The sequence below is a fragment of the Larus michahellis genome, chromosome 2 (assembly GCF_964199755.1).
Source record: "Larus michahellis chromosome 2, bLarMic1.1, whole genome shotgun sequence".
Lineage (NCBI taxonomy): Eukaryota > Metazoa > Chordata > Aves > Charadriiformes > Laridae > Larus > Larus michahellis.
Window position 1 is genome coordinate 45,227,522 of NC_133897.1, and position 20,288 is coordinate 45,247,809.

Consider the following 20,288-nt stretch of genomic DNA (forward strand, 5'->3'; position numbering starts at 1 on the left):
GATTTATTGTATTTTATTTTGAGGTTTTTTACTTTGATGTAAGAAAAAGGTTATATTTTTTCATTTACACTTTCTAGAAGATTGTTGTATTACACAAAGTTTATTGATAACTAGAAAATAATACAAGTAACAACAACTTCGAATTTCCTTGATCAGTTACAGGACATAGGGAAATAGTTAACAGAAACACATTCCATTCAATGTATGGACAGTGGTTGAATAAGGAGGTTTCCTTATTTTATTTGTGTAGCTTGTGTCTGAACTGTTGAGAGCAGGAGACCACTGACCTTCCTGAAATTTCTATCCCTTGTTGAAAACTGAATATAAAAGAGTTGGAAAAATGATTGATGGAAAAATTTAAAGTAATTAACCTGCAGCAGAAGGCAAAGAAAAGAATAATACATTTCAAGGCTTGTAAATCCAGTTTTCCTTTTCATTAATTATTTTACAAATGTCATGAGCAAAATTGTATTTTCCTGTGTTTCAAAATAGAAAAATATGGCTTAAGCATCACAAGATCATCTTGAGTTTATTTTTAATATTAGGATTTTTACTTTATTGCATACACTATTGGATGTGCGTTCCAAGGAATGGTAATATATGATCACAATTACAAGTCTGGCACAGAAGTGTAAAAAAGGATTAGTGTCTCTGGCCTGTAATTATTCCGTAGAGATCTTTGCAGGCAGAGTTAGGCCCATTGCAAACTATGAAATTGCAACACTTACTGTTAGTTTGAAGCACTTCTTTTTTTAGGCGGTTCAGTTTATGTAGCTGTGGAGTTTCTGGGGAAATATTTTAACTCCATCTGTACATATCATGCAGATTTCTGCCCTAACATTTCTATATTTTTTTTCCAAAATACAAGCGATACAGCAGGCAGTCTAGAGCACTTGCTGTTTTTCCCGAACACAACAGGTCTTTTGAGAGATATCCTGAGGCAGAAAACAACTGACAAATAACAACAGCAGCACCTATATTGCATTTTGTATTCTCAAAGTGCTTTAAAAACATGAATTAAACGTTATAGCACCACTGAAATAAATAAGTAAATTATTGCAAGACCATCATTTTCCTTTGAGGAAAATGACCTCCTTATAGTGTAGTCGTTCTCATAGCATGGACAGCAGCTCTGTTCCAAACCCAGGACGGCTCAGCTGTACCACTATTGCAAGCAGGACATTTGAGGCAAAGCCCAGGCTCTCGGCGCAATGGACTGCTGTAAGATGTTCCAGTCGCGGCAGCTGAACTAATTGGCCGCTACTTCCCAGTAAGAAGAGAGTAGATTTTACCACTTCTGGTTAGATTTGGCTTTACTCCTTACCTCGTCAGGGTACCTAACATTGAAATCTATTTGCTTCTCACCAAATAATCTGTAATAATCCATTCTCTATAATAATAATGAAAAAGATTGTCAGCTGGAAGTTTGCAGTCAACTCAATATTCTAAATTCTCATGCCACAATACATCATGAATGTCGAATACATTGTGGCATCTCTATTTCCTTGAGTTCACTAGCAGTATGGACAGCTGTGTCTTGGAGGTTGTATGTAATGGTTTTAATCTCACTTTGTTTTCATCTTCACGCTCTCTGTAGTCTTTCTCATGATCCCTCACAACAAGCAAAAAGTTCCGTTCCTGAGGCTAGGATGACAGTTAAGCAGATGCTGTTTCAGTTCACAGTTACAATTCCTTCAAGGCTAGTAGGGGATGGACAGGCTGGCAAACCACTCCCACCACCACCCACCCCTCCATCCTATGATTAAATTCATCATCCCTGACATCAGCCGCTAAGTGAGAGGAATCTTATTCCCCTATTCAGCTTCAGGAATAGTCAGTTTTAAACTTGCTAAATGTTACCTCTGCTAATTTGTATTTTAGGAGTGAGGCTTGGGAGTTCAGTATAACGCTCATATGTCGGCAGTGATCCTTCTTTGTAAGGTGAATCATGCAAAGTCCTATGGTTTTAAAGGTGTCGATATAAATTTGTTTGGTGGAGAAATGGCCACTTTGTCATCTCTGTCATATTCTTGGATGAGAAAATCTGTCGTGCAGTTAGGACTTTCTCTATTGCAAATATTTGCACAGCACTTAATCTTTTTTGTTTAGTATAACAGGAAAGCAGTAAGGGAACATTTTGCTGATCCATGAGGCCAGTGCAAAATGAAGATGTCTGAGCTTTCCAGTCAGTCCATGTGCCAAAGTCAGAAGTCCATCAAAGAACCAGAAAGGACAACTTAGCCTAGAAATAGATACTCTGCAAGATCTTCCTGAGAAGAACAGTTCTCTGACTGGGCTGTGGCATTTAGAAGAGGCCGGGCTGGTTTTCCCAATCCTGCTTACTTGCCTGTACGGGCTGAGCTGCATTTGTGCAGCATTTGTTCCTTTTCGCATGAGTGGAGCAGAAGGATCAGAAAAGTTCACTGAAAACTGAATTTTTTTAAATATATGCCTTTAAGGAAAGCCAAAGATGATTGAATTTCAGTTTGATAGCTGTAGATGGGCTTTCTCAGCTGTGATTTTTATTTTTTTTCCCAACACTGTATTTGGCATCCATGCCTTTTTACCAATGCCATTTAAGAGAACATGTTTTCTCAGCATTGCCTTCTGATGAAAGGAAGGGTCAAAGATGTTTTCCAAATTCACAGTCCTGGTGTTTCTTCTGATTATTCTTTTAAAGCAGACGGGGGAAAGTGTTTTGGCCTTTTCTTCTATTCCTAGATGGATATATCTGAAGCATTCCCAAGTATCTGTAAAGAAGCAATGGTGTCCCATAGAGGAAAGCCAGATGCCCTAATACAGATTTGGGAGAGTGCACAAGACTGTCTCTCCTGCTGGTCTTATCACTTGTTACAGTTTTACCATCACTGACAGTAATATTTCATTAATCTGTCACAGGGAATTCCATTTGAGAGGATGTAGTATGTTAGAAATTTTGTCAGTTTTAATGCTCAGCAGTGATTTATAATATTCTGTGAAATTAATATATTATTAAAAGTATGTCTACAGCTCTGACTACACATTATGACACATTCGAAGGATCTTGTCTCCTCTTAGAACACCCATCTTCAAGCTCTATTCATTTCATTTGCCATTTGGAGCATGTATCTTGTAGCATTTTCGAGCTGCGACTATGCAGCCATTGAAAAAGGAATGAAAAAAATGTCTCTGAACTTCGTATTTCAATCCGGTATCATTTTGAAAAAGTTCTATGCCATCAGAATTAAACATGTAGAAATTGCATATTGAAACATCTTATCAGATATTCCAGAGTATCCTTCTGCAAATTGAGCAGTGCATCTGTTGGTGCCACTTTTTGTTTGATCTCATTTATGATGAATAGCTCACTGGTCTACAACACTTCCTCTCTTTCAGTTGAAATGGTTTTTAAGTGTGCACCACTGCAAAACTTTCCTTAAAGCCAGTCCTGACTGGGACTTTTCCATTTTCCCTTTTCGCAGCCTTGCCTTTCCTTATCTTGAATTTGCCTTTCGGCCAAGACTTAGCCACATTTTTTGAGCTGGCTGCGAAGTTTCACAACCCCCCGCTCCCTTGGTCTGGTCCCGCCCCAGGGAGGCAGAGCTCAACCTGGTGGTAGGGTAGTGCTTGTGACGGACACGGTAATACATTGCCTGGATGAGAGCTGGCAGTGCTCCGAGAAATATGACAGTACCTCTGCCCTTGATCAGGCTTCCCATTTGAAAGTTTTCATTTTGGTAATTACATCCTTCCCAGATAGTAGCCGTAGTCATTGATCACACTAATATCATTATAACTGATTCCCGTAAGTCACCTTTTAAAGATACTTTCTGTCGTTTCTTTCCCCCCTATATCTTCTTCCTCTGCAGTCACAGGATAAGACTTTTTCTGGCTACCCTTCATCTGATTGATTAGAAATGCCACATACTTCCTTTACGTATGGCCTGGTAATATACACATCACATTTCTTCCCTCGGGATCTTAATCAGAACAAGTAATGGCCTTTAGCTTTTCTCATTAGCGAAATGGAAAAGCACCGTACCCAATCCATTAGAAATACAGCATTGTAATATGAGCTTATAGAAAAATGGCTGTGTGCCAGCGGACATGGAGTGAGTTTACCTTAAAGGATTTTCAGAAAAAAAAAAAAAAAAAGAAAAAGTAAAAAAAACCCCTCCCCTCACCCTTTCTGTCTGACAAGCAAACATTTTGAGCCATAACTGATGATGCCTGTCTGTCAAGTATTTTGCTGTTGCTCCTTAAGTGCTGTTTGGACAGCTCTGCCATATACAGGGCATTCATAAGGAGGAAATACGGGTGTTTGTACATGTATTAATGTCTTCCCCAACGCTGATTCCCTTCATGGATTATCCTCCTCATATTCCATCTCCTATCAGAATTAGAGGGAGGGGAGGAAGTTGGGAAGCTTTTGTTACGTCTTGCTTTGCTTTTAATTTTTCACAGAATGTGCTAACCTGAAAAAAATGTAACAAGAACAACCATTACGGCATACTCGTCTATCAAGTGTTTACCTGAGACTGCTGCTATGCTTTTTTTAGCCCTGTCTAAAACTATTTACAATCAGTACACTGAAAGTGAGGACAAGACTGATTAAGAGGGGGTTTTTTCCTCACTGAATTGCTTTTCAGTTGCCTGGACTTTATTAGCCCTAAAAAATATTAAAATTCATACACCAGCATTTGTCCAGAACTGTAAGAGGGTGTGAAAGCACACATCCATACCGATTGGTAATTGTATATAATTTGAATGTATATGAGCTGACTCTGTCTCCTTTGGAAAGCTAGCACTGAACAAATACAAAGAACAGCCTTAGAATGCTGCTATTCCGCCAGCACTAAAACACATCTGTTTTAGTGGCCTCTTCAAGCACTGCTAATGTGATTCCTGGGAAAACAAGTACTAAGCACACCCATAAAGCTATATTGAATAATGACTTATGGCAAATGGGTGCTTGCTTTTTTTTTTCCTTTTTTTTTTTTTTTTTTTATACACCTCAAGTTTCTTAGGTCTTAAGTTGCTCACCTGTACAAAGTAAGATTCAGAGCTAAATCATCAACCTAGCGTTCTTGGTTGCCTCACATCAGCTGTGCTAATCACATTTTCCTAATAAAATAGAGCATCCTAGCACAAGGTAAAGAAAATAGTGCAATGAAACAGTGTGAAAAACATGCAGTAGTCAAAAATGGGAGACATTTGAAAACTGTCCTTTTAGGACAGTTTAGGGGGAGTATTAATGAATAGATGACAAAACAGGAAGACTTAAAGCAAGGAGGGATGACTTTTTTTAAAAAGTATCGGGCATTTTTTTTTCCTTCTTTCATTTTCTATTTTGTTCTTTTACTGTTTTTTTAGTTTTGGGTATCTTTCATCCCCCACCCGCTTCGTTATTTGGATGAAACACTAACAAACTGGAGAGGTTTTGTGTAATTTTTTCCACAAAGTAAGTTTAGGAGTTCAATGCCGTGAGGAACTCATTACATGGTAGTGAAGCTCATGACATGGCAATATAGTTCAGGCCACTTAGCCAGCACCCTGCTGAAAGGCAAGGTTTGTCCTTTGGTTATGCAGCCCTGGAGCTGATGTGGTTGATGTGTCTCAGAGATCCTCCCACAGCTGATAATTAACATACTTAGGGGCAGACTGTAATATTCTGACTCAGTCACACTCTATCAGTAGGGCGTTGACATTAATTTTAAGGGGACCTTTCTCCCATAAGAATTTCAAGAGTTTGTGGAAAGTGGGAAAAAGGAAGCCCTCACAAAAATGCTTACTATTCCCACCTTCCAGAGCTCTGCCATGTAAGCAAAGGTAATGATCGTGTAAAAATATTTAAAGATTTTAACAGACTGCTTCATATGCTAATGAGAAGCAACATTTTGTACTGCGTTATTCTAAAACATAGTACTTTAAATGTATTGAAGTTGCCATGAGCCATTAAAGGTTAGTATTCTCTATTACCCCCACCCTTTCCAAATACGGACGTGGCTGATCCTTCTGCCCAAGTTACAGATAGAAGAGCTGGCTGAGCAACATCCATGGTTTCCAGTTTGTGGGAAATTCATCTTATGAAATTTGGTTTCATTCTGATTCATCTTTTAAAAACTCGAAACAAAACAGAAGGATTCTCCCTCGAGCCAGAAATTCCAAACGAAAATTAATTTTCGGAAACAATGGCTCACGGTGTTTCCAATACAAAATATACTCCGCACGATCCTGCAGCTGCCAACTGGTTTAAACATCCCTCTCAGTTGCTGTCCTGCTCCATGTCAGCTTTCAGGCAGCAGCTGCAAAGCGCTCCCAGGATTTCATGTTCCAGAGCAGCCTCACCATGTCCGATGCTTTGGGCAGACTTCCAGATCTGCTAATGAGTCGGCTTACAGGTCTGCTTACTGAGGACCAGATTAGTCCTGGGACCAAGTGAGAAAACCCCAGGAATGTTGCTTTGGGCAGGCAATTCAGTGGGATTGTCCTGGAAGAAAAGCTGGTCACCAGGTCAAAGACTGCCGGTTCCTGGACATGCAGGAAGAGGCAAGGACGTCCCAGAGCTTCACCCGAGACCCAGATGGAAGTGGGGCTCTCGGAGCTTGCAAACTCCCAGCTCAACCACCCCAACTCTGTCTTGAGCAACCTGGAAGCCCCGAGTGCGTGTTTTGCAGGACATTTGGCCACACATGCCTGACAGCAGGCTGATTTTCCGTGCATCCTTAGGCATAAGGGCCCAGCATTTCCCAGAGGGAATGTGTTTCCCCCTGCCTAAGTAGGGACAAACCGTCAACACAGGAAGGCCAGCTTTTAGGGCATCCCTAGTGCCACTGTTAACTTCCAGTGTAAGCCCCAGGAGCCACAGGCGATGTCTGCAAGGTATTTTGTGCTTACTGAATTGGCAAGTTCTCCTCCATCTCTAATTGCAGGGAACTTGCGGACAGCTGTTTGTTATGAAGTTTGGAGATGGTTTATTTTCTTTTTTCTTTCTTTTTTCTTTTTAAGCCAATGATATCCTTCATTACAGTTTACCAAATATTTTGGATTCTTGTCGTCTTTTAGAAACAAAGGACTGAACAATACCATGCTCCAGCTCCTCTTAAGAATATCCAAGGTGTACTTTGGTGGTGTAATGCTATTATCTCACTACCTTACATCTGTCAGGCATGACTGCACTTCCATGCAGGAGATGATGAAATTCCTTCTGTTTCTAGGATCATGAGAAAAAATAATATTCAGGTGATTTTCCATATGTTTCTACTATGCCTTTTTCTTTTTTTTAGCTTGTAATTGTCCTTGCTTTCATCTGCTTCATTCTTGGACAGTTGGCCCATGAGCTGTTTGCTCTGATATCTAGCCTGAAAGAGCAAATGGAAGGTGGATATGATTGATGAGCAACTGTTATTTAACAAGTCTAAGCAGCTCTCCTGTTGTTTTAACGACAAATTCATCCATACAATATGGACATTTGCACAGAGTAGTCTGCTTCTCTTTAGACTCTTCAAATTCATGGAGATTTAATAGCCTCTAGAAGACATGTTTACCTCTAGAAAGCAATTATTTGTTCATATAAGTGGATATGTTATTAATAATAGCTTAATGGGCTCATGTTTGAGAGTTTCACTGAGACATTTATTTATTTACTTATGTTGAAAATATTAAAATGTACAGATCAGTCTTCCTTCATCTTACTAGCAGCCATTCATCAGGGACTAATTGAAAGAATAGTATTCAGATGGAAATTCCTCAGAATTTCCAACTGAGAGGGTGCATAGGGAATTTTTATGTCAGAAGAAGCAGTTATAATTCTGCTGCATCACCCCTTTATTCTTCAGTATACAGGATCTGAAAGAAGAATATAAATGTGACAGAATCCTGTGATTACCGACCCTGGCTGACCAAGACTCATACAGTATACTCTTTTGTTATGATATAGTCACTATACCCCGAATTTATATAGGGTGCTGCAGACAGGACAGTCTGTAATAAATCATGCACTAACCCATGCTCAGAAACTTCCCCAAGAGATCTCCTAATGTGTGTTCACAGAACAGGAACATAGAGGATGTTAGAAAAAATAAAAATGCCCCTTTTGTAGAGAAATGGATAAGAACTGAAGAATTAAGAATCTGAAGTACAACAAATCAGCAGAGTCTTGGGCTTTGTTTTAAGCACAGGAGAAGTCTTACTCTCTTGCAAATGTATCCATCAGACACATGGCATTATTTGAATTATGCAAAAAAGCAGTTTTCAGATCTTGCGGCTATTCATGTCTGCAGTCATACATGGACAATCAGTCTACATTTCTGTAGAGCCCCCATGGATCCCTGCCTACAGTCAAGGCATTGTCACAAGAAAACTAGTGAAAATATCATGGGCCTAGGTACATCGAAATGGACTACAGTGATCGTTGGCACCCTGAGGTCAAGTTCCATGGCCACGTATAAAGTGATAAACATAATACGAACAACTTTTTATAAAGAAGTATTCCTATAAGGAGTTTCACTTGCCTTTAATGAAAGACACGCTCAAAATGGGAACTTAATTTTCACATCCTGATGGGTTTTCCTCCATTTTCTCCCTTTTCAGACATTGGTGAGATATCTGAAAGCTATTTGAGACTTTCACCAAGCCAGCCTTTAGACTCTAAAAAGTGGTAAAAACGAATGAGCCAGTTTTTTATTTATCTGTTTCTATAGACATTCCTGGAGCGCTGTTTGCATTTACTACAGTTTTTATGAACGTGGGATTTTGTATGCGTGGTGAGAGCGTGGTGCACAGCTGTGTGTGGTGATCTGACTGTTCTCACATTTATTTACTCTACGTAGTCTTTATCTGGTTAGTCCTGATCTCTCTGCTTTAGTAGCAGGCCTGAATTTCAGAAATGAAGAAAAGACCTGTTAGCTTGGAGGCAGGGGGGAGAGGGGTTAGCTCATCTGTACTGTTTCTTCTATACCTTTGTATTACTCTGATTTCCAAAGGTAGGGATTTGTGAAGGATGCTTACAACTCCTGAAGAGAAAAGGAGATTAGTTTGTAAATACAGTTCTTGAAGTTATTATTCTCTCTACCTTCATTTGACTTGTTCAGAGAATTAGGTAACATCTCATTAGGAAGGTTGAAAGGGAAGTGATAGCTGATGTTCCTAAATACATTTGTATAACTGAGCAGCAGGGAAGGAAGGTTAAATCTTGTAAAGATTTCTATTCTCTGCCTGAACAATGAGTGCAGTGGCCCAGTGATGGGATTCTGTTGAATGACAGTGCTATTCTTGATAGGGCTATGGTAATTGCGTGGTAAAATAGCATTATGTGCTTGCATTCTAGGCCAGGCTGATAATTATTAGCAAAAATATTGTAATATATGCAAAAACTCCATATCTTTTATTCTCACATTCTCTAATTGGGAAAAACTAAGATTAATAACAGCCATTGAACAATTGCAGGATTGAGGTGGAAAATCAGAATGCTTCTGGGTAGCGAAAGATATTTGAAGTTTAAAGTAAAAACTGTGGTGGCTAGATATTGTATTTTATTGAACTGCCACTGGCGCTGATGAACTAGATGGTCCTTTTCTCTTCCTGAGTTCCTACGTCTGCACGCCGGACTATGGGATGAGAGGACACAGCAAGGCAATGTTCTTTTCTATTGGAGAACAGGGTATTTTCAAATGAGAAGGTGGAACCAGGGACAAAAAAGCAGCAGTTTTATTCTATATTTCATTAAAGTTATAACCACTTCACAATGATTGAAGAGAGATGCAATTTTTGTTCTTTGCAGGGAAAGAGACTTGAAAGTGGGAGGGCAGGTTTCCTTCATGGAAAAAAAAAAAAAGATGATAAAAATGAATCCAGCCAACAGTCTCATTTCCTTCAGTTTTCCAGCAATGCAAATGTTTTCACATAATTCTGTTAGTGATGCAGTGTCTAGACTTCTCAGATGGTTTAAAAAAAACACAAACAAACCTTGGCGATAATCCTGAAAATCCTAAAAAGCTAAGTCATTATCACTGTGCTATAGCTCATGCAGTGATATGAAACCACAAATAGTCACTGACGACCAGATTCTTGAATCCATGCTCATTTAAGACACATGGGTTAGCATTTACTCACATAAGATGTCCCATTTAATCTCCCTTCATCAGGCTGCTGTGGTGTAAATGTTTACCAGAATATGCTGCAATTTGGCTCTCGCCTTGACTTGAAAAGGCTCTGTGCCTTCTCAGGAGCGTGGAGATTGAGGAAATAAGGAAAGCAGTCTTCAATTCTTGCAAGTGATATGCATTTATATAAACGTATGCCCTGGTTTCAGCTGGGATAATTTTCTTTCTAGTAGCTGCTGTGTTTAGGATTTAGTATGAGAATAATGTTGATAACACATATTGTTTCAGTTGTTGCTAAATAATGTTTATATTAGTCAAGGACTTCTTCAGCTTCCCATAGAAGCTGAGAGGGAGCATAGATAGGACAAGCTGACTAAAGGAATATTCCATACCATAGGCATCATGCTCAGTATATAAATGGGGGTTGGCCAGAGGGCAGGGATCCGCGATCGCTGCTTGGGACAGGCTGAGCAACCAGTTCACCAGGTGGTGAGAGCAACTTGTATCACTTTAATTTTGTATATTCTTTTACCATGATGATGATGATGATGATTATTTTCCTCTTCCATTACTGTTCTATTAAACTGTCTTTATCTCAACCCATGAGGTTTCCCCCACATACACTTTTCTACCTCTTCTCCCTACCCTACTGAGGGGGAGTGAGCGAGCGGTTGTGTGGTCCTACTTGCTGGCTGGGGTTAAACCACAACACAAAGCAAAACACCAGAAAGCAGCGTTTGCACATTCATTTTATAGAAGGCCTCTTCTTTAACATCCTTGCTAATTCTGAGTGAGTGTTGTTCAAGGTTTCCAAATCTCTTGCAAACTTTTATGTCTCATTTTGTAAATTCTTTCAGTTTTTCTTTATACCAGGAAACGTATTCAGCATTGATCAGGTTATCAACTGTTGTCACTCCGTAAAATCTCAAAGTACTCATAGTGGCCAAGAGAGTTAACATACATTCAGTAGCCCCCTTCTAATCACAGCTGTGTTATTTTGTAGGCAGCTAGGCCTATAAATAGAACTGTACTTTAGGGTGGTTTCTTATGCTTTCTGTTAATGATGACCTTCAGAATCACACACAAAGTGTGTGGCCAAAGTCTTCTGGTGGTGTAAAAGAAATTGTTTGGTCTTGCAAGAGGCACTCACTCTTTCAGGCACTGTCTTGGTAACTAATAGCCTCTGCAAGAGGTATTTGCTATGTATGTCAGCTGTTAGGCACTTGCCTAACTCTGAATTAACCTAGGCCCAAGAAGGGCAGGCCAGAGGCTTACTAGGGCAACTGGATAAGTGGGCATTACCTGTACTATAGTCTCGATGTAAAAGCTCCTGCATATTTCCTGCAGGTCACTCAGCTCCACCTTTGATGGGTGAAATGTGTTGTCCTACCACAACATGTTCCTTCACTCTGCCTGGTGCAGGCAACTGCCTTCCTCTTGTTGTTTTTTCTTCTCAGTGCCTGCCATATTTATGGGTTTGGTGTTTGCTGCAGGCTCAACAGGAGTCTTGCTGGAGCCAGGCTGGGATACCCTATTGTTTGCAGATCTGTAAGAGCGGGTGGTGCTCTCTGAATTAAACATGATCCTTCTCACAGCTTCATTCTGCCCCCTCAGTCCACCTCCTCATTCATTTGTTACCTCATTTCATTTAACTCTTTGTAGTCGCGGAGGCTAATATCTGAAAGGAGAGCAGAAGTGTAAGTGTGTCTCACTACTCTCATTTTCTAGCTATATATTTTTTCACATACTTAAGCAGTTTCAAAAAGGTAAAGACAAAAATCCCATTGGACAAGGTGTGAGCAGAATTCTTGATGTAGCATGTAGGCTAAATTGGTGCCCTGATAAGTGCAGTCTGAATTAAACAGTCACACATTGTAGAGGATGCAATGTACTACAATAGCGCACATCGACAGTGATGAGAACATGCATTCTGTATACTGTATGAGAAAATAATAGTTCGCAAACAAATTAAGAGCATGGTGCCACCAGCAATGTCTCTTTTTTCTTTCTGTAGTAGAAATTGTCAGCTTTTGAAGGATCAGAGTGCCAAAAAAGCTCCCTTACACCCTCCAGATCCATCATCTGTTCCTGTAGAGACACTATTCATTTTACTGTCAGAAATAAGCAGCTTCTGCTTTTAGATCCACAAAGCCTGTATAGTTGTGGAAGAACGAACAATGTTTTCTTCTGCCTTGCGCATACTTTGTTGAATGACCGATCACATTACAGCTCAAGAATCCTTAATCCTGATGGAAATATATGACAAAGAAAGAGTGGATTTGGATTTTTCAGATTCTCTTATTTCAGTGCTTACAATACTAATATTTAGCGGAATTAGCTGGGTACTGCTAAGCTGGGCCTGTGAGTCATGCTGTCTCTCTTTCACACGTACGTGTGGATAAAGAACTTTAGTGAGTGTGGTTCATGGAGAAAGTAAATCTCAGTGATCATCTTCTGACACGGATGTCTTCTTTGTTTGCCATCTGCCTGCTTCCAAGTTACGTTAGTTTCTTGAGGTAGATGGGAAGCCATGTACAGACTATGTGCATCTACAGGACCTGTGGTCCCCATGGAGCTGCATCACTATGGAGTCCCTCAGCTAAGGGATATCCTTAGGGCAGAATCTTCATCCTGGGTAGCCCTGAGCAGGGTAGATACAAAATGTTTAACTTTTCTTCTGAATATCACAATTTTTTTCTGAAGCTCTTTTCTACCTCCCAGTGTGGGCAGCACTCACTCCCACCCATCCAGAGCACAGTGTTTCACAAAATAGCTAGGTAAAGTGTCTGAGGGACCCAGGGAGAGACACGGACTCCAGTGGGCTCAGTGTGTGCTGGGTATGGAAGCTACTGAAAAGCAATGTTCAGGAAGCTTTCTGCTAACAACCAACTGTGAATATTCGTGACAGAAATTCAACTCTTGCATTCTCTGAAGCCATTGATGTAAGTATTGACACTGACATTGTGCCTTAGCGATGTAATCTTTAATGTATTTATCCTGTGAGATCAGAGAATTAGGATTATGTAGTCCATAAAGGAAAGAAATATATGCAAACTTGATTGAGTTAATGTAAGTTATAACAAAAATTAATCTGTCCTCTTTTATTTTCATTATGATGTTAGTAAACAAACTAAACTAAAGCAGCTTCTCAGTGCTAGGCTTCCCATGGTGAAAACAGATCCAGGCAGGGCAGAGACTCACAACTTCATGTGGTCTCAGCTGGGACTCCCTGTGGATGTGAGAGGACTTTAGACACTCAAGACCAATTGTGTATCTCTGAGAATTAAGCCCAAGTTGTCCCTTACAGTTTTGTAAGGTTTTTTACGGAAGCCTCAGTGAGAGCCTTAAGTGAGAGCCTAGAGCCTGAGAATCGGTTCCAAGCCCTGATAACATGTCTATTTGTTGACCCAGTTACTCTTTTCTGAAACGATGAGGGTGTTTTTAAATTCATAAAGATAAATACATTAAATATGTTTGGATATTCCACAGAAGGACACAATGCGTGTACCTGTAATACAGACCAGTCTGCTGCTGTGTAGTCAAGGGTCAGTTGTTAAGCAGCAATACTTCTCTGTAGGATTGAGCCTCGGCTAACTTTTATGACGATCGAATTCTTTGCCAGAACTGTGGCTTCATTTATGCCATTGGTGGAACTAATTTGGCCTACATCATTTGTTTTAAATGTAGAACTCTAAATTATTTAACCAAAAGGTTGAATCACCATTACAGCGGACATTTAGGTGAGCAGAATATGTTATATATAGGGGAAAAGTCACATTCCTACAGTTCTTCAGGGAGTCTGGCAAGTAACTAGATGGCTTTGATCTCTAGCACTGTAAATCACCTGCTGCTTGGCTGAATTCAGTTAAAATTCATGAAAAAAATTGAACTGGAAGGGCATGGGGCAGTTGGAGCGTCTGGAAAGACCAGGGCGAGCAGGGGTTGCCCAGGGCCACCAGTCCCACTCAAGCCAACAGAGCAATTTCCCGTAGAGGTTGTGTAGCAGTGAAGAAAGCAACGTGAAGTGGTCTGGCAAGTAAGATCAGGATCTGCCTCAAGAGAAAAACAATAACAACAGAGCTAAGAAACTACGCAACTGCCAAGAGCAGTGCTTGCATAGCCAGCAAAGACACCAATTAAATCCCCGGCAGTTTCAATTGTTGTGCTACAAAAGCCAATGCCAAAGGATTTTGCAAAAAGTGGAGTGGTAGTTGAATAATTTGGGATCTGTGTATTTGATAATTCGATATCTGCGTATTAAAACTCATATGTATTTGTGTGTAAGGTAGAGGAATGGCAGACAACTGCATCTTATATGAGTCTGACCACTGGTCTTCTGCTGAATTCAGGAAAGAACTCAGGAAGTCCAAGTTGCATGAGGCCACTTTATTCTTTAAATTAACATTTTTAATTGAAATCTATATATTTTTGTCTGAGTGAAGCTAGACGGCGTAGGTATTTAAAACCTTTGCAGGTCTTTGCAGAACTGTAAGAATGAGTGCTTCAGGTTAATGTTAAATATTGAGACATTTAAAACAATGCTACACAGCAGATGCCATTCCAACACGTGAGGGCAACATTACAAAGCAGAATGAATGAAGCGGAAGCTGCTCTGGAACACCCTGCTGTAGCATTCTCATTAGCTCCTAATCCGTAAGGCAGGAGAATAGCCCAACTGTACTGAGTACAATAGGGATAGTTCGCCTAATGTCTTTGGTGGGTTAGCATTCATAAAAAACCCTATTGAATTCAATTCTTTTTCCGAAGAACAAGGAAAAGGAGCTGCAGAAAAACATGGCTTGATACAAGCACACAGACACTGGGGACACTCCCATCTCTTTGCCCAAGTTAAGGAAAACACTGTGAATTTTAGCAAAAATATTGTAATGGTTTTCAACACAATATGCTACTTATATTGGAAGTGTACGTTCTGTGTCAACTGTGTTCCTCACTGATTTTTTTTCTATAGAAAACAATTTCATTTAAGTAATTTTTTTCTTCTACTGGAATGAAGTCTTCAGAATTTAGCTGTGGGATTCTTAAATATGCCGTTCTCATTCCCTAAGGCTTTTCTCCAGCATTGCTGCAGAGTCTGCACCCCACTATGCAATTTCATAATGCATGTCTGTGACAGGCATATCAAACCATCCAGTTAGTTTAGAATTGAGGTGAGAGAGTGCTTTAAATGTAAATTTTACTATAAACAGCGGAATAAAATCTTGCAAGCACTTCCTAGCTCTGCCAGGAAGCAAAGCTATATTTAACTCATTTTAAAATTCATCAAATACATTCTGGGCTGATTCAGATCTTCGGTGTGTCTTTGAAGATAACACGTAGTGGAAGTGTCATACAGTCACCTGTGGGATTGGGCACATTCTGAGATTCTTGTCAGTGAAGACATGCAGTTAGGACCGGATTGTCGAAAGAAAAGTACATACAGAACTGACGACTTAATATTGATACTGTACTTGAAGATTTGAACAATATCTGTTGCATTCAGTTCAAGAGCTTTTTAAGAAGTGCTGTATATAAAGAGATTAGTGCCATACCAATGGCAAAATTCACATGCACGCATGAATTTTAAAAAAGATTGTCTTGTAGTGCTTGAGAGAGACACTATCTTAGAGAAGCTAATACAAAGTTTTGCTATAATAATAATTTGCAGAAGTTTCAAAATGCATAGAAAAGATCCCTGGATATTAAGAGTAAGCCATAAGAATTTAGCTAGGGATTCTGTGTACAAAAGGAGAAACTCCCAGATAGATCTTCCTCTTCCTTTTTTTATTCTGTCTCGGATTGCACCTCCCTGCAGCTTGGAAACTTAAAGTCAACTGCTGTTATTGATAGGGTTAAATATAGACTGGAATAAACCTGTCAAATTTCAAGCTTCATTTTTGTAGGTGTCATTAGATAACATCAATAAGACTCCAAAAGGTTGCTTAGACTGGTTTTATATCTGTAACCACTATATATATGCTGCTATCGTGTCTCTTTCTAAGTACAAATCACGTCTCTGTAAGTGCAACTAAGAGTCTCTCAATTTTAGAAGCCATGTGAACAACCTGCATCTATCAGCAAGATGTTTGCTATTGCCTATATTCAGATATGACCCGACTTTGAAGTTCAAGATTATGATTTTTACAACTAGGTATTAAATAATCCTTAATTAAAAGAAATAATAGGCTATACACTAACAAACAAAGTCTGAACAGGAAATTGAAAGAGTGTCATGCTTCTAACATGGTTTTATGCATCTTGATTGTGGCTTTCTAATGTTCATTTGCTTTTGATTTGTTCTAGTACATGACTGCTGCTGCACCTATGCAAGGGACCTACATTCCCCAGTACACTCCTGTGCCTCCAACAGCTGTCCCTATTGAAGTAAGTTTATCTCCATCCATGAAAACGGAATGAAGAGGTAGCAGAACTATTACCCTTGCACCTGTTCTTTGAAAGGGGCCTAAAGTTACTTTATGGAATGGTGGCTGGAAGCTTCCAGCTTTTAAAATTAGGACTGCACATTTCTTTCTCCTTTTTGTTTCTTTCTTTCTTTTTCCTTCTTTTTTCTCACCCCCCTCACCCTTTTTTTTTTTTTAATTATTTGCAAGGTCTTTTGTTTTGGATTTGTTTTGTTGTACAGCAGGACATGGAATAAAACATCAGTGATTGTGACTGTTTTTTCCCCATGTACTTGGGAGGGAGATGGGAAGAGACAGGAAAACAAACCCAGCAGGCAGACCACGAACCCAAAAGAGATTCCAAGAAGAGAAGATTGCAAGAGGGTTTGATGCATTTCTTAGCAAGTATAGGTAATTGCTGAAACATTTAGCCACCAGAAAAAGTGATTGAGCAATGGAAACCTTCCTCTTGTATATACAGACGTGGAGGATGCTGCACTGACTGAGTGCTTTTCATCCTTGAGGAAGGATTCGCTCCCTCCCTCCTTGGGGCTGAGTCATGCTGATGACAGTCTAATGAGTAAGTATTTACTCAACCCTACAGACCACAAGCTGCCAGTAGAGTGTCAGCTTGGCCTCCACTTCTGTGAAGCTTCATAAGGGCCGCTGAGCACAGCGAGAGGAGGGAGCCTTGGCATCCTCTTCCCTGTGTGCTTCTCTTTGGTGTTACCCTCTTTTATTAGTAACTTCTCCCCTACTCCGGGGTAATGCGAGGAGTGCCAGGGTCTCTGTGTTTCTGTCTTCAGCTGTGTGGACTTTGGAGTTTTTGCTATTACTACTCTGTGCTTTGAGGATGCTGAGTGAGTGGTACTGTTGATGTGGCTCCACCAGCAGTCAAGTGGACTCATCCTGATTTCTCCCAGTTCTTCGCAATTACTGAGATTCCCAAATGAGGTCCCACAGGAAAGGCTGCCTACTGTTCTGTCATATTGAGCTGGTCGTGTTTTAGTCTTTTTTGCCTTGGGATGATTTTGACCTAAACTTTGGTTACAAACAGGCCATGGATGCCTCTATTCAACTGCCATTCTTAGGTATTAAACTGGGCAGATACAAATCCAAATTAAAAGGAGATGGTGGGATGGAGAGTGGCTCATACAGCAGTACTGGCTGCATACTGTGCTGGCCAGTGTGAATAAGAAATGAAGTTAATTCTTCCTGAGCTCTCCTCCCCATCACCCATTCATATATTACCTATGACTGCTAAAGTAATATGGTGTCGTAATCATCTACTGTAATAATCAAAATATTACCTGAATATATAGCCTGTCTTGCTCTGGTTCAGTGATGATGATTATTGCTAATGTTTATCTGTATTCATGTAGTATCATGAACCAGGACCCTACTATGCTGAATGCTCCACAAGCAGAGACCAAAAAATACAGTCTCTGCCCCAGAGAGCTTACAATCTCAAGATGAGATGGGCAAAAGGAGAAGGATAAAGACAAGGAAGTAGACAGAAAAAGATAATACTGACAGTCTGCTAAGCAATAGATATGAAGAATTTCTGAAAAATGAAACGGATATTTTTAACAGATAATTTAAAATAAACTACCTGTTGTTTACACAGGGCTCAAATAAAAACAAAGCAAGTGCTTTGTGCTCCCTCTTCTGGCTCTGTTGTGTGCAATACAGTAATAAAGCATGTTCCCTGAAGACACCTGCTAGTGTTATTCATGTGACCAACACACCAAACATGAGAGTAAAGGAAAGAAAATATACCTTACTTTGAAATCATGCAAAAATACTTAGAACTAATATTATTCAGACTGTCTAAATATGATAAGAAATAGTGCATAATGTTAAATTCATACATATTAACTTTTGTGTGTCCACTTACCTATTCTTTTGAAAATGTATAAATAAAGCAAAACTTCACTGTAGCTTTGACTTAACAGATAAGTCTTTAGTGTGAAGTACATTTATTTTTGAAGGGAACATGCATGGTGTAGAGGAGTGCAGTATGTTTCTAAGGCAGCTAAAATTCTGCTGGATGTGTAGTAACGCAGAGAGTGGTGGGCCTAGATTCTGCCTTTATCTCATTGCCAATCAAACAAAATAAATGTGAACTCACACACACTGTGAAGTTGGGGTAAGTAAGTGAAAATCTGAAGAGCCATACGTACATTGTAAAAAAATCAAGCGGTAAAATCCAGACTCCACTGAAGTCAGAAGCTTTGCCTCTGGCTTCAAATGGGCAGGGAAGTGCCCTCAAAAGTGGAGGTGTTTTCCACTGCAGCCTGTAAAAGCAGAGTACGACAGGGGCTGGTAAGCTAAGGAAACTTCTTGTTGCTGGATTAGCTCTCTAAAACTGATGGAGTTTGTTGTGTTAGCATGTGGTTCTGCTATCTCAAACTCTCAGCCTCTAGGGAAATACAGGAATGGTGAGCTGGTGCTGAGCTCTTTTATGTAATTTACTGCAATGAGTAAAACTGGTAAGTTTTTCATGTTCTCATTTGATTCCCTAGGGTGTTGTTGCTGATACTTCTCCACAGACAGTAGCATCTTCATCACAGGAAGCCAGTGGTCAACAGCAACAGATGACAGTGGAAACATCCAGTGAACATGCGCCTGCATATTCTTACCAACAGTCTAAGTAAGTAGCCATACGCTTTTGTAACCAGAAGGTTTTGTTTCTTGGTTATAGCAGGAACGGTTATAGCAGATTCGGCTCCCCATTTCATCAATATGAATTCTAAGTAGCTTCCTTAAGTTCAGATGCATTCTGGATATATAGCAGTATATTTAGCAAAAGGTTTTGGCTGATGGCCTCACCTTGGCATTGTCCTTGAGTTCCTGCCTGCGGTGATACGCTCTCTAACTGTCTGCTACTTTTCTGCACTCAGAAGGATCTCAGCAACTGCGTTAACAATCATCATGCTGGGCTAAAGCAGTATCTGGCATCAGAGATTAAAAAGAGGGCTTAAATTTTGCATTGGTGAAAATTTTGGCACAGTACACGTGTAAAGGTTTCTTTCGGAAAGAGTAGCTAGTGAAGCAGTATAAATTGCCCCAAGTTGGTATTTGTAACTGTGCAAAACTGGTGCCATGCAGACACTGAGTGGGCAGGAACTGGAAATGGAAAAAGAAGGGATAAGAAAGGGATAGGGACAAGCACTGCTCTGTCTTTCTCCTGTCCTCTGCTCCCTTTGTTTTCTTCCCATGGAATACCTTGGAAAATTCAAAATTTATACGCTGACAGCTGGATCTAGAACACCTGAAGAGTCCCTTCATCTTCAGAATAATCCTTAAACACTCCTTCTCTTTGCCACAATAAAACTGGTCCTCACGAAGAGAAGGTTACTTAGCATCAGGGTACTCACTGGGACTGATCAATGTTGGACAGAATGTAGGAAGGAGGCAAAACCCGGACCTTTATTACATGTGTATTGAACACCAGCATCACTATGAAAAGAGAATTACACGTTTTTTTTTATCTTGAGGAAGGAAATAGACAAACAGTCAGACAAGAAATATGTTAGATATGTCAGTCAATGCATCACGACATAGTGCTTATAGATGCATAAGATATGAGCTGGTATAGGAAAGATTAGAATTATACCAATCTGTCAATTGCTTTACTTCACTGTAGACCTCTGGAAGTGAAAGATGCATTTATTTGTCTAACATATGAGTAACAAATGGTTTCAGGTCACATAATGTCCTTTTTTGACCGCCATAAACCATAAGACCTCACTACTTATGTCACGCCCATATTTGTCTATATGGACATATCACAAAAGCAGTTGAT

At 39.8% G+C, this 20,288-nt stretch overlaps 1 protein-coding gene across 10 annotated transcripts in view; it reads left to right on the forward strand.

Moving 5' to 3' along the window:
* RBMS3 (RNA binding motif single stranded interacting protein 3) overlaps positions 1-20,288 on the forward strand; it is a 716,669-nt gene that overhangs the window by 689,266 nt on the left and 7,115 nt on the right. For 8 of the 10 annotated variants that reach the window (XM_074575088.1, XM_074575087.1, XM_074575089.1 and 5 more), the window contains 2 exons: positions 16,383-16,463; positions 19,006-19,133. In XM_074575088.1, the coding sequence (XP_074431189.1) occupies positions 16,383-16,463; positions 19,006-19,133 (209 nt within the window). Of the gene's footprint in view, positions 1-16,382; positions 16,464-19,005; positions 19,138-20,288 lie in introns of those variants that run through there. The other 2 variants (XM_074575098.1, XM_074575097.1) reach the window with 1 other exon arrangement.